We start from the raw sequence: 13,479 nt of genomic DNA on the forward strand, positions 1-13,479 counted from the left end.
TTTATCATTTTTTTTCTACCATGTTTCCTTGATCAAAGGTACCATGGCTGAATTGATGGACACAATAAGTTACCATCAAATGAACAGCACTGTCTATATTCAACCATCTAATTTTCTGAGTTGTACTGTACAAACACATTTGGTTAAAGTGTAGTTGGCTGCTTTGTCACTTACCATGTCATTTGAACGTAGCCACTGTTTATTGCAAAACATAAATTCAGCCATAAAGTCCAGATGTTAAGGTCAATTTTTAAAATCTTTTGTGAGCTACAGATTTCTTAGTAGATGGAAAACAGAAGAGAGATCAGCCATATACAGCAAGTTTTTAAAAAAGTTTAATTGATTGGCTTCACATGTAACACTAACCATTATTTGTTTAGCTGTGGTTTATAAATATGCCATCATTGGTTAAGTTTGCAAGAGATTTTAAACCACCAGAAACCACAGTTTGCAAACCACAATGTGCATAACACAACATGTGCAGCAAAGTCAGTAAATCCATTAAATAGAACTTGAATAGAACCTCCTGGTTGTTTTCATTCAAATGCAGAGGTATTAAGAAAAATAAAGCCTCTGCATGCTAGTGCTGATTGAGAATTATCAGCTTTTTGCATAGTAGCCACTTATATCTTACAATCTTACTCAGGAATCATCAGCAATGTAAATAACTCATATTTCTTTGCCACATGTAATTTATTCTGTTCTCAGAAATGGAATTTTTGGTGGTATAATATGTTTTTCCCTTCCATTTTCTGTCCCTGCCAATCAAGGGAAAGGATGCTGTACAGTAGTCTGAATGGTTGTACTACCCAGATTCAAAAAGCTAGGGGAAAGGATAGGTTAAGATAAGTGCACACACATTCGGTCTTCAGCTTCCTCCTTGCAATACAATAGCATTTTGCAGCATGGATGTTTCTGTTGCACTCACATTTAGGTGGCTCAGCTGAATGATTTGTAAAAGGAGGACCTTTTGCTATGGAGCTTTCTAATACAATACAACCAGATGTCTTTTGGTGAACATGTTCTTGGTTGACAGCCTTCACTGTTAGGCCAGGATTGGATAGGTGGCACTAGCAGTCACCCCACAGTCGTTCTTCTCAATGGACATGAGGATATAGCCATCATTGCCCCAATATGTGGACCAAGAGTTCTTGATGAGCCAGTAGGGTTCGCCTTGGAGGTCTCCATACCCTACAGCTAGGACAGCATGATCTAACTCCATGCTTCTATTTCCTAGAAGAAAAGATGTAACAATTAACTCATCATCTCCTTCCACAACTCACATATATGAAGAAACTGGAGTGTTTTAAAGGTACTTCTGATTTTTTTCCAGAGAGGTAGATTCTCATTCTTTCTATTACTGCTCTTCTACTCTAAGTTGTAAGTCCTTAGCTCAGCACAAAATACTCAAACCTGCCTTCCACCTCCTTGGTCCTTTCAGAAAAATTCCAGTTTGGTTAAAATGCAGTGATACAGTTTAATAAATCTTTTGGCTTAATGAGATACAATACAATACAATACAATACAATACAAGTATTGATGTTCACCATAAATTCTGAATTAATACGTTCCAGTGTGATAAAACTGAAATGTTTAATCTTTGGGGGAGGAAGGAAGTATAATGATGACTCCAAATATGACTTTCTCATAATTTGGAAGCCCCTAATATAATGTTCATGGGATCTTCTTATGACACCCATCCAACCTTTTTGAAAGATTTTTAAAACTGAAATGGGGAAAGGGAAGTTAGCGTGCTGAAATGTGCCAGTCTCTGGAATCATTTTCAGTTCCAAGAATTTCTGGATCTACATAGTCCCAATAGGTATTTTTAGAAAATAAAAATGGTGGGTGGCTACAGCCCATTACTATCTTTTTTCTGGAAAATTGCCTACCTGCCCAGAGAACAACAAGGGTGTATTGATGATACCATGGAATGCTCTAGAGGATCTAGCATAGCTGGTAAGGAACATTCACATCATTGTGCCTGTTAGTAAATTGGCTACCATTTTGTATATTGGCAACTCTCCCTACAGAAGCCCTTTTCTAAGCAGAAGGCAGCTCTTCTTCAGGGAAGCCATTCACACAGCATGCTTATGAGATACTCTCAAATTCCAAATGTGCCCACCAGCACAAAAGAAATTGAGAATCCCTGACACTAAGAAAGGAGAGGAAAAAATTGACAGTACAAGTGGTAGCTCCAATAGTTTTGCTACATCCAGATCCCCCACTTGGGAAAGAGACCTTGAACCAAGAGGTGAAAGAAAACTCACCACAGTTAGGCTCATAGTAGATGCCACTGGAGTAGAAGGCAAAGGACTTGTGGGAGGCATCAATGTTCACTGCGACAGGACCATGCTTGTACAGAGCAGCCTTAAGGTCCGTGATGTTCTGGGAGGCAACAAAGACATATCCAGAGACCGGTGCTATCAGCTCTGATTGGTTGTAGTGACAGTAGCCATTCTGTAGGGGGGAAGAGACAATGCGCCCCCATTTTTACTTCACAGAAACTACAGCAATCCCAGCCACTAATGTGCTACTTGGTTATCAACCTAGAAAGCTGTCTTCTATCAAATCAGATAACTTATCCATCTAGCTCAGGGGTCCCCAAACTCTTCAGCTCATCAACCTCTTCATGAAGTTTCAGAGTGTTCATCAACTCCCAAACACTTATTATATGAAAACAATTTAATAAAAACTACTTTAATAGTACTACGAATAATAATAACATCTGCAACAATATTGGCCCCTTGGATAGTCCCATCAACTTTTGCGGGTTGATATTGACCACTTTGGGGAACCCTGATCTAGCTCTATACTGACAACACTAACCACCAGCAGCTCTTCAGGATTTCTACCATCTCAACCTAGAGGCAGCAAGAATTAAAACCTAAAACCCTTCTGCATACAAATCAACACTCTATCCCCAAATTATTGCTATTCTGACAACTACACTTTCACAAGATCCTTAACTATGAGGAATAATATAAAAGAAGGCACTTGGAGTAGATACACTTCACATTCCATCTTTGTTTTCAGACCACAATTTGTGCAAATTGAACAAAGTGCTCTTGAACAAAATTGGGTGTTTAGTGCAAAATTAAGAAAAGATATAATTTGGCAGGATCTGGCTGCAGTCCACATCTTAAGAATCACAGGTGGCCTTTGTATTTTGAGAAGGAAGCTTTTAGCTCTTATGAATGCAAAGTTGTGCCTGGAAGGCAGAGCGATCTGAATCAGTCTAGGCCTGGCATGAGATCCATAGTTGCATTTATTGGGCATATTTTGGGGCTTTTGTCCTGCTTGTGAATGACCCATAGCATCTAGCTGACCACTGCAGGAAACAGGATAACAGAATAGATGGGATTTGTGTGATCAAATGAGCTTTATGTTCCTAAACTCAAATAGCAGCTACTTTGCAGCACAACAATCAAAGGATTGAGTTTGACAATCCCGGGATGTATAGATTAACATTTAACAATAAGCCGTGTGTTTAGTTCTTGCCCAACCCTAACCCTAATAAAATCATTCCTTTTATTCATGGAGGGGAGGGTTGCACAAAATTTTAGGATCTTTGAGGTATCAGAAAGTTTGAAAACCTTTGTCTTATGGTATCAACAGCAAGAAGCAGGAGCATCTGCAGGAGGGATCAAAAAAGCCAAGATGATGGTTACAATAATACAATCTGAAGCCCTGCCTTTTTTCGACACATGCCACAATGCACATTAAAAGGGGCGAGGGGTTCGGTCACACAATCATGGCTACCATGCTGACTTTTTTTAGTTCACATGCAGACGCCTCTAGTTACAACAGTCTATTATCTTGTCTTCAAATTCCCCAAAACTTGAGAAAGTTTATGAAGCAGTGGACATACTTTCACCTCTTTGAAATATATATTGGTGTAAGTGATTATAGAAAGGAAACCATGGTACTGAGAGCTGAACAGTAATTTGAACCCAGGTTTCCCAGATCTCCACCCTGAGCCAAAAGGGGGAAACATATAACTGGATAAATAGTCTTCCCTAGCTTGACATCCTCAGATGTGTTCAGGCTACATTTTTCATTGAAGTCCCAAGACTTCTACTAGAATTGTAGTCTGAACACATCTTAGAGGGCGCCAGGAAAGTCCCAGGTTGAGGAAGACCGGGAGAAACATCTCACCTGAGAAATACAGAAAGGACATCCATGAAACTGCCCTAGACTTACTTGACCCATGTATGGCCCATAGGACTCAGCATTGGCAATCCCTCCGTGCTTCATAATCCACTCATATGCACGTGGTTCCTGGCCACCATCACAAGCACGGTTTCCAAAACCCCAGGAACAATCGATCAGAATTTGCTGAGACAGGGGGATGAGCATTCCTGCCTGCATGGAAGGAGAAAAGAGAACTTCTCTCTGGTTAGAAACCAGCCATTCTAAAGGCACTGCCATGCCACAGCCATGACCCCCACTTCCAGCCTCAAATCCCACTTTGTCCCACTTCCAACCTCAAGTCCCACCATGAAATCCACCAATGATCATGGCAGCCAACCTCCAAAGGTTGAGAACAATGCTGCCACAACAGCCAGGAGCCAGGCAGGGGAGTGAGGTGAGACTTTCTGCCAATGGAAGGGATGCACTGCCCAAAAGCTCTGCAGAGCTGCAGTGCCTTGCGAGAAAAGAGGAAATATGTGTTGCTGTTTCCTCAGCAGAGCTAAGAATAAATCCTCTTGGTCTTAGTCTTATTCCCCAAAGCATACAACCAGCTAAACCAAGAATGTGATTTGCTAGATTGTGGCTTAGTGTGCTTAGTGAACCCCACCAATTATAGCTTCCAGTAAACCATGCTTAAGAAAATCGTGGCTTAGCATTTGATGTGAACATAACCTACCTGTGTTCCTTGGCTAGAGGGAGGCCTTCCTATAATCTATGCTTTACCCTCAGCTTTGTTTGCAACTGGCAGAGCCATACTTTAGAAATAGGAAGGTTTTGTCTTGCTGCATCCTGTTTTTTTTTTAATATTATCTTTTAAAAAGTAAGGAACACAAAAACTAAGTGCAGGTGTAGGATGGGGTTTGTGGACCTCAAAGATCAGCTAGCATTATAGTGGAGATTGCAGAATTCAAGCTGTCACTCAACAGTCCATCAGCCATTGGGACTCTCACCTTGAGAAAGAGGGCCCCCTCCAGAGCTCCCGTTGTGGCAAAGCTCCAGCAGGATCCACACACTGCCTGGTCTTTAACTGGTGTCACTGCCCCTTTATTGAGGAAGAGAAGGAAGGACTGTCACAATAACAATTAAGGAACCACCAGCATTCCAAGTAATGCAATATGCAAAAGGCATTTTGGAGAATAGATAGATTAAAGGAAAATTCTCTGAGCCGAAACCCAAACAAGAGTGTGGATTTTAATGGGCTGAAATCCAAAATGAGGACTTGGACAGAATTATTATGGTCAGTGGAGGATCTGAATTATGTTCCTCTGATGGAAGCAGAACTTCAATTTCAGAGGGGGAAATCTGATGTGACAAATCCTCTTTTGCTCTAACCTGCAGTTTCTAAAACACTTTCTTCAGACATCCGAGGAAGCCCCCAAAGAAAGAAGGCACTGTTGCTTTGTTAGTTGTTCCTGTTAAGCCTGAGCTGAGCATAAGACACTTAGGTATCACAGTTACCATAAAGCCTCCAATCTAAGCTCTCTGGCAAGGTGAGGCCATTATAGCTGTCAGATGGGAAAGGCCACCCTTTACTGGGTTCATCAGTCCGTAGCCTCCCCCTCATCACGACCATCTCTTCTGGTGTTCGATCTGCCAAGTGGTTCACCGCCAGTTTGAAGGAGAGGTTGGCCCGGTTCTTGGAGTGGATATACCTGGAAGGACATGGAGAAGGAGAAGATGATGCATTTTCATCAGAAGAACGAACAGGGTGGACTGTTGTCTGAACTAGACATACTTACCTCACTATTGCTCTTACTTTTGCTAAAAACCTGCAGAATCTTTTTAGTGGTGGTGGATGGGGGGGGGGGGTGTCAGATAGTCATGAGACTGAAATGGGGTGGTTCTCCTGTCTTTCTCTGATGCAGACAGAGCCACAGCAAAACTGGCTTGTATAGCTGGCATATCGTGCATTTACCCTGCCCTATCCATGGAATTTTACAGGGATTGTCTTCCACTGTGGCTTCCATGTTTTCTTTTTAATATATTTTAAGGAGAGACTCAGTTTCCTTGCCCTGGTGCTAGGAGATGTTCCACTGGAAGCATCCTTTCTCTCACTCCTAGTTTAACACAGAAGCATTAAATTGACACGAGTGAATAGAGTGGTAGCTATATATTTAACATTGAATTAATTGTTGGAATCCAAGAGTCAAATACCAGAGTTCACACCCTATCTATTCCGTCCTTCAGATAAAGAAGCTGAAATGCTGCATTTCCCTTTCCTGCATAAGAAGAGGAAGTACAAGTATTGGCTGGGTTCATCCTTCACAGTAAACTATATTGTGGTTTATTTATTTGGGGCTTAGCATGAACCCAGCCAATGGGGCTTGTAAGCCATTGTTTATGGATGCGCGTAACTGTTGAATAAACCACAGTAATTGGGTTCACCGAAGTATTATGGCTTATTTAGTTGATCGTGGTTAAAACAAACCCAATGGATGAATTAAGCTATTAACAAAGGATCACTGACATGACTAGAATTCCAAAGGAATCCCATGGCAGTGGTTAGAGATCTAACAATCCATCAGCTTCGTTGGCCTGTTGATTGAAAGACTGATAGTTTTCTTCCATTGCCCTACTTTAACATCTTCTCTGTAGTTCCAGTCTTCTTCATCCCATTCCTTGTCAGGCATTTTGGATCCCAGCATTTAAATATCTGACTCATTTGCTTGATTCTCACCACCCATCTTTTTTGTTTTTTTCTTTTGGCAAGGTGGGGAGCCAATGACTCCCTGTCAGCCTTGTGAGGTAGTCCATACAAGAAGCATACCCAGAAATAATAGCTCTAGCTTTATTGTAAGGTTATATTAAAAGAATCTTATGAGTCTGAAAGTACATCTCTCCCCCCTTGCCTTTACAATCCAAGAAACTAGGGAGGGTCCCTTCTGAGATGTTTGCCATGCCTCCATTCTTTCTGCAGACTCAGCTGCCATTTGTTTGACTGTTGTCTCATCTGTGGCTTTTCCACCTATCTCCCAAGGTTATTCCCACATACCATTACACTCCCCTTTTACAGTGCTTAGGGTTGGGGACTTCCTCTGATCATGCTTGCTGAAAACTGATGGTAGAGTTTCCTATGATTTTGAGCTGGGAAAGACACACAAACATTAGTGCAAGACCTAAAATAGGCATATAACAGTTAAATAAATCCCCAATAAAAAAAGAAGCTCTGCCCGCCTGTTTGATACAACCCCCATCACTTTGTAGCCCTGAACATTTTCTCAAGATATTAAGTTTGGATCTTGACCAGCAAAAGGGTGCTCCCTCCTGCTTGGTTGGCCAATCAGCAGAACCTTGAAAGTTCTGGAATTCTAGGTAATTAAGCTTCTACGTCTCTGCTGGTTCCTCTACCTCATGTTGTGGATAAAGTTGTGTCGCCGGTGTTCTGTCTCTTTTTTGCTCTTGTAGACTTTTCTGAATTTTTTCCTGTAGTGATGAAACAGATGCTCATGGTCTTGGCTGACTTCTCCAGTTCTCCCAACAAATTCCTGCATTGGATTGGCCAAGATCCTATGCTCTGGTCCTACTTTTGGCCAGTATGTACACTTCATATCTATGAGAAGGAAACCAGAAAATCAATCAAGTAAAAACTCTTCTTCTTGAGTTCTCTGTTGCCTGCTATGTGCCCTGTGGAGAAGACCAATATTAAGAACAAATTGTTTCAAGTTATTATACTTAGTAGAACATTGTGATTTCATTTTGGCATTGGCATAGTCTGGTCATTGAGGAAGTGGAGTGGGAAGGCCTGGGACACTAATTACACACACTTGGCAAAGACTTGAGAATATCTGGCTTGGATGCCAATTTAAGAGGTCAAGTTGTAAGGCCATCTGTTATGTGGGTTCTGCATAATTGCTTTTCCTGTGATACCCCTAACACATCCTTTCCCAAGCTGAGTGCTTTCCAAATGTGAGGATGTCAACTCCCAGAATTCTGAGCAATGGCCACTGACTAGGAAATTCTGAGAATACACATCTAGAGAGCATTAGCTTGGGGAAGACCAACTGAACCCCTGCACATCCTACACCTTTGTAAGCTATTGATTTATGAAGATACCATTCATCTCCAGGGTTCTCTTCTCCATCTGATCCTGAAATTTCCACCTTTGGGAAAATAGCATTTTTTTAAAAATTGAGAAGGAATTATCTCTACTGATACACATACAAGTATTTTAATTAACAGGGTGCTGGAAGGAGGGTGGAACATTTCTCCAGGGTTACATGTTTTGAATTCCCACAATACATTTATGTTGACCAGACTAATTGGGGCTGAAAGGAGATGGTCTAAAAAAAAAATCTGGAAAGTAGCAAGTAACATCCCTTTGGGTAAGACATTATTACAACTAGAATACAGGTCTCTTGTAAGTAGACTCCACCAGCTTATCCTAATTTGGTGCCCTCCAGACATGTTGGGATTTCAGCTTCCAGAATTCCCATTTATCTGGAAACAACTAGATTGGGGAAAGTTGACTAGATTGGAGGAAGTTGACCAATACAATAGATCAGTAGGATGGATCCAGACATTCACAATATTCCAGAAAATGTATATCCATACTTACTGGAAGGAAGATTGAAGACGTCGGGTGAGAAACTGTGGGAGTAGCTGATATAATCTATCTCATACTTGTCATAGTGAGAACCCAGCAGAGAGTTGAAGCCTTTCATTTCATAGTGCACCGGCAGAGGCCCGTGGGAACTATCTGCCAGCCACAACTTGTAGGTGTTCTTCTTCTTACCCCAATAGGATACACTCTTCAAGACCGTGCAGTGCTGTCCCTTGTAAAGCTCCTGCCGCACAGGCTAGTGGGCAAGAAAGCAGAATAGAGGGAAGGTTTGCCAACATTAATGGAAAGGTCAGTTGCAAATACTTTACGTTGCTGTTCAGCCATAGTGTCTAAAGTTGATTTACTCTGGCTGTGGCTTTGTACTGCAAGTTTTTCAGTGTAATCCTATGGACAACTACACACTAATAGGTCACACTGTCTTTAGTCTGGCAAACTCCAAAGTGAGCATATATAGACAATGCAGATTTAATTCATGATTAAAAAAAAAACTTTTAAGAAGTTGCCCCCAATTAAACAAGACAGCAGACACACATGCACATACCCCACCCAGGCTTCAGAAATGTCATGATAGGAGACACATTCACCCATCTCTCCCATTTGGGGAAATGCCTCATTTAAGTTGACAGTGTTTTCATATTCAAGTGACAAACTACATGGGAGCCAACCTGTGCAGGTGGACACTGAAGTGGTGGAACATAAAAGCAGATCAAGAGCTCTAGTCCATGATTTTTGGTGCATATCTTAACTTATAGTTAACATAATTCATGTTTGATGTGATGCATGAATTGAACCCACAGAGATGAGAAGGTGGCCAAAAAGCTCACCTGGAAGCCTGTTAAGTTAGGAAAAACTCTTTGAGGCACAATGGGATTCTCAGATGTTCCATTGATCTGAAAGCATTTCTTAATGTTGACCTTTGTTTCAGTGGTTTCTGGGGTTACCTTGAAGCTGACTCCAAAAGGTTTTACATTGCCTAACTGGTAAGTGATAACTTGGCCTGGAGCAAAGGGAAAAGCAGAATTATACTAGATATTTGATTGCCTCTGACAGTATAGCCCCTTTTTATTTAATTAGAATAATTGTTGCTGGCTCTAGTGCCCTCTAGGTGTGCTGGGACTGCAACTCCCAACATTTCCAGCAGAAGACTCTTGGTTGCCAGAGTGTGTTAGTGTAAGATAGTGCATTCAAATGATCTCCGTAAGACAATGCATGTGGCATGTATGCGAGTAGAACAGATGGAGAGGAAAAATAGGTCAATGGTAGAGTACGTGCTTTGGAGAAGGGCCCAGGGTCAGAGCCTGGGAGCTAACCTACATCACAGAGTTCCAGTAAATATTTCAAGGTTTAAAAATTTAAAATCTCCAGAAACCCTGGTGATAAGGTGGGATTATAAAGGAAAAATAAGGATGGTGATGATGTAGAAATCTTTATCTGAAAGGAGCTACAGACAAGCAGAGCAGATAATACAGATCTTTACCAGCCTCCCCCAACTTAGTACAGTCATGAAATTGTGGAATTGTAATCCAACACATGTGGGCAGTCCAAGGTCAAGAGGTCCAGTCTGTATGGACATGCAGTCTGACCTTTCCTCTATTCTTCCTCCCTGAAGGGCTGTCTACATTCATGGTGACAATGCAGTGAATATTTTCACTAGGTGATCCCACCACCCTGATACCAAATTTGGATTACCATCATAATACTGGATCCGACTTTTTCTTCCAGTCTTGTTGTACCAGGCTTCAAAGGGCTCTTCTATTTCAGCAAAAGGCAGTTTAAGTATCCCTGAAAGAAGAGGCAGAGACACAATGCAAGCAACAACAGAAGTACTGGACTGAGATCTCTTTTAGACTGAGCCATTCTACCACCAAGTTGCTGCAGACCACTTCTTCCTGAATCATCTAATGGTCCCACATTACCTGTAACATGATAGACATCATCTAACGCGGAAAGCATCTGCAATTGTTTGTGAAACTCTGCACAGTTCACCACTGAAATGCAAAAAAGAGAATAACGTTATATTGATATGATCTAACTTATTTCACACGTCTTATGCAAGTACACGGTTGGACAACATCAGTTTTTCCTAGCATTGATACTTTTTTCAAATGGGAGAGATGGCAGATGACAAGCAGTATGAACTAGATCTGGGCATTGTGAATGTAAAAGAGATCCTTCAAAAACTCTGAAGCTTAAAGTCTACCCCGAACTTTCACCACATTAATCCTAATTCTCTGCCACTTTCTCCAGCACTTGGTATAACCACCCATTTTCTGTTTCAGATCTTAACAAAGGACTTCCAGCCTTGTTAAGCAGGGTCTGAAGAAATAGTACACCTGTCAACAACAGTAACAAATGGAAAAGTAACAGTGTCTTGTGGAAGCTTAAAAGTTTCACCATCTTTCAAAATGGACTGTGATCCACAAAAGCTGAAGTGGCAATCAATACCACTTGGTTGGTTTTTAAGGGATCACAAAATGCTTTGATGATTGGTTTCAGAAAATTAAGAGAACTACCTCTCTGGAAACTGAAAGATGACATAATAATATAGTAGTAGTAGTAGTAGTAATAAATAATAATAATAATAATAATGATGATGATGATGATGATGATGATGATGATGATGATGCCAGCTTACCAAGGAAACAAGTTGCCCATATTAGCAAGATCAGCTTTTCCATTCCTGTCCCAGGCCAGGCACTCTCCTACTCAGAGGCACCATAAGCAGGTGTTCTCTTATAAAGTCAGCAACAGTCAGCTAACCAATGGGTAAAATTAGGACCTCCCAAATGGGTGGGATTAGAAATACAATGGATTACAAGAATTGGGTGGGAAAGTCTCTGATCCTGATTCTATACATGTTGGAACCCCGGCAAGAAAATAGCCAATTTCATTTTAAGATCATTGGTTGATTGTGAATTTTCCCCTGGAAGTCAGGACTAGGATAGTGAACTGAACAGGCAACTATGAAGCCCATAACATCTCCATCAAACGCATAAGAACTGTGGAATCAGCATCATCAAACTGTTCTCTATTCTGGCTGCTCTGGCAGCAAACATCCATCCATCCATCCATCCATCCATCCATCCATCCATCCATCCATTTTTTCCCCACTCTTCAGCCAAAAAGGTGCTTATAGAGCATCTTTTTATCACAGTAACCCTCTTCCCTCCCCATCCGAAAGCCATGACATAAAAAAAGGGGAGGAAAGAACAAGTTCAGCACAATTCTTACCAACCTGTCTCCCTTGGCTTTCTTCCTGTTTTGTTTTTTGTCTTGTATCATTTTATTAAAGACTTTTTAAAAAGAAGATAAAAACTAAACTAATATAAAGTGAGAAAAGGAAAGAAAAAGAAAGAAATCAAAGAGAAAGCTAAAAGTGCAAGAAAGGACAAAAGTAAAAGAAAAATAGAAAGAAAAAAGAGACAAAGGAATCGCTTCCGATCTCCTTCGCAGCCATTATAAATGCAATTATAAATTTACCTCTTACTCTGTGGTTACAACGTAACTCTCGTCTTTCTATAATCTATTCTATCTAATCATCAAAACCATAAATCATAAGTTCATTTTTTTTCTATTTCACTCTCTTTTTTTATGTTTCACACAGCTTTTTTCGAAGGAAGGAAGGAAGGAAGGAAGGAAGGAAGGAAGGAAGGAAGGAAGGAAGGAAGGAAGGAAGGAAGGAAGGAAGGAAGGAAGGAAGGAAAAGGGAGAACTGATGGACTGCAAAGAAAAGTAGCAGGCCTCACTATCATTTTTATTTCCAAAAATATCTCTGGACATTCTTAGAAAACAAATTATATAAATAAAATAATTCTTAGAAAATGAACAGTGGTGGCTGTAGATTAGTATGATGTTTGGAAACATCCCAGCCTGCCCCCCTCCCACCCCCGCCCATCAAAGGCAAACAGGGGTATTACAGAGAATTGTGCTAAAGCAAGGAAAGAGAATCCCTGAATTTGTAGAAGTTGAGCTGTGATATTGCGGTTTGAACCTCCTCTTGAATTACGGTCGAATCATTCAGAAGATGGATGAAAACTATCCTCATTGTCCAGCTGCACAATGTCCATGGTAGGCCAAGTCTTTCAGTTCTTGCTGGCTGCAGAGTTTTTTCTGTGTTTAAAGTTCACAGATAAAGCTGTGTTCTTCCAACCGTATCATCTGCCTTTGGTGGGAGCAATGCAAGAAAGTAGAACGTTTAAGATTTTGTCCAATGTCATCGTCTCCAATTTCTCTTCCTCCTCCAAACCTAGCTGGTTTCTATCCCAAGGTTGGGACCAGTCTGTACTTATGTCAATATGTTCTTTTGGGAGTCAAAACACATCCAGATATGATACCAGCATTTTCAGGCAGATTCTGCATTAACTTGTTAATCAGAATTCTGTTTTGGTTTTAACATGGCCAATGTTACTTAAAGTTATTTTAAGAGACAAGTTAGTCTGTAAAGAAAAAATATATTGAGAAATCACAAGTATAAAATTACAACATTTAATTTTACAACGTTTGTACATATGAAAACTAAATATACAAATCTAAAACAAACATTAGAATATAGTAGCAGATTTTGGAATAAAAAATATTGTCTGAAAAGAAATTATAGTCATAAACAATTGTTTCATTCTTATCTAATAACAATGACGTCCTATTCAAGTCTACTTAAAAATAAGCCCAGGTAAGTTTAAAACAGCTTATGTCCAAATTTGTTCAGGAAGTCTCATATTTATGAA

General features: G+C 40.5%; 1 protein-coding gene across 1 annotated transcript; it reads right to left on the reverse strand.

Annotated features, from left to right (window-relative positions):
- Positions 1–334: 334 nt before the first annotated feature.
- On the reverse strand, positions 335–12,384 carry LOC103068108 (digestive cysteine proteinase 2-like). The gene is made up of 10 exons (XM_025172951.2): positions 10,672–12,384; positions 10,445–10,537; positions 9,580–9,752; positions 8,750–8,990; positions 7,543–7,744; positions 5,653–5,846; positions 5,145–5,236; positions 4,204–4,365; positions 2,271–2,460; positions 335–1,233 (listed from the first exon to the last, which is right to left on the reverse strand). Exons 1-10 carry the CDS (start codon positions 10,706–10,708, stop codon positions 1,046–1,048), a joined length of 1,572 nt encoding a protein of 523 aa, XP_025028719.1. The 5' UTR covers positions 10,709–12,384; the 3' UTR covers positions 335–1,045.
- Positions 12,385–13,479: the final 1,095 nt, after the last annotated feature.

Source organism: Python bivittatus, unplaced genomic scaffold, assembly GCF_059951505.1.
Source record: "Python bivittatus isolate LINGU-HERP-01145 unplaced genomic scaffold, Pbiv_v1 ctg000310_np1212, whole genome shotgun sequence".
In the NCBI taxonomy this organism is placed as follows: Eukaryota; Metazoa; Chordata; class Lepidosauria; order Squamata; family Pythonidae; genus Python; species Python bivittatus.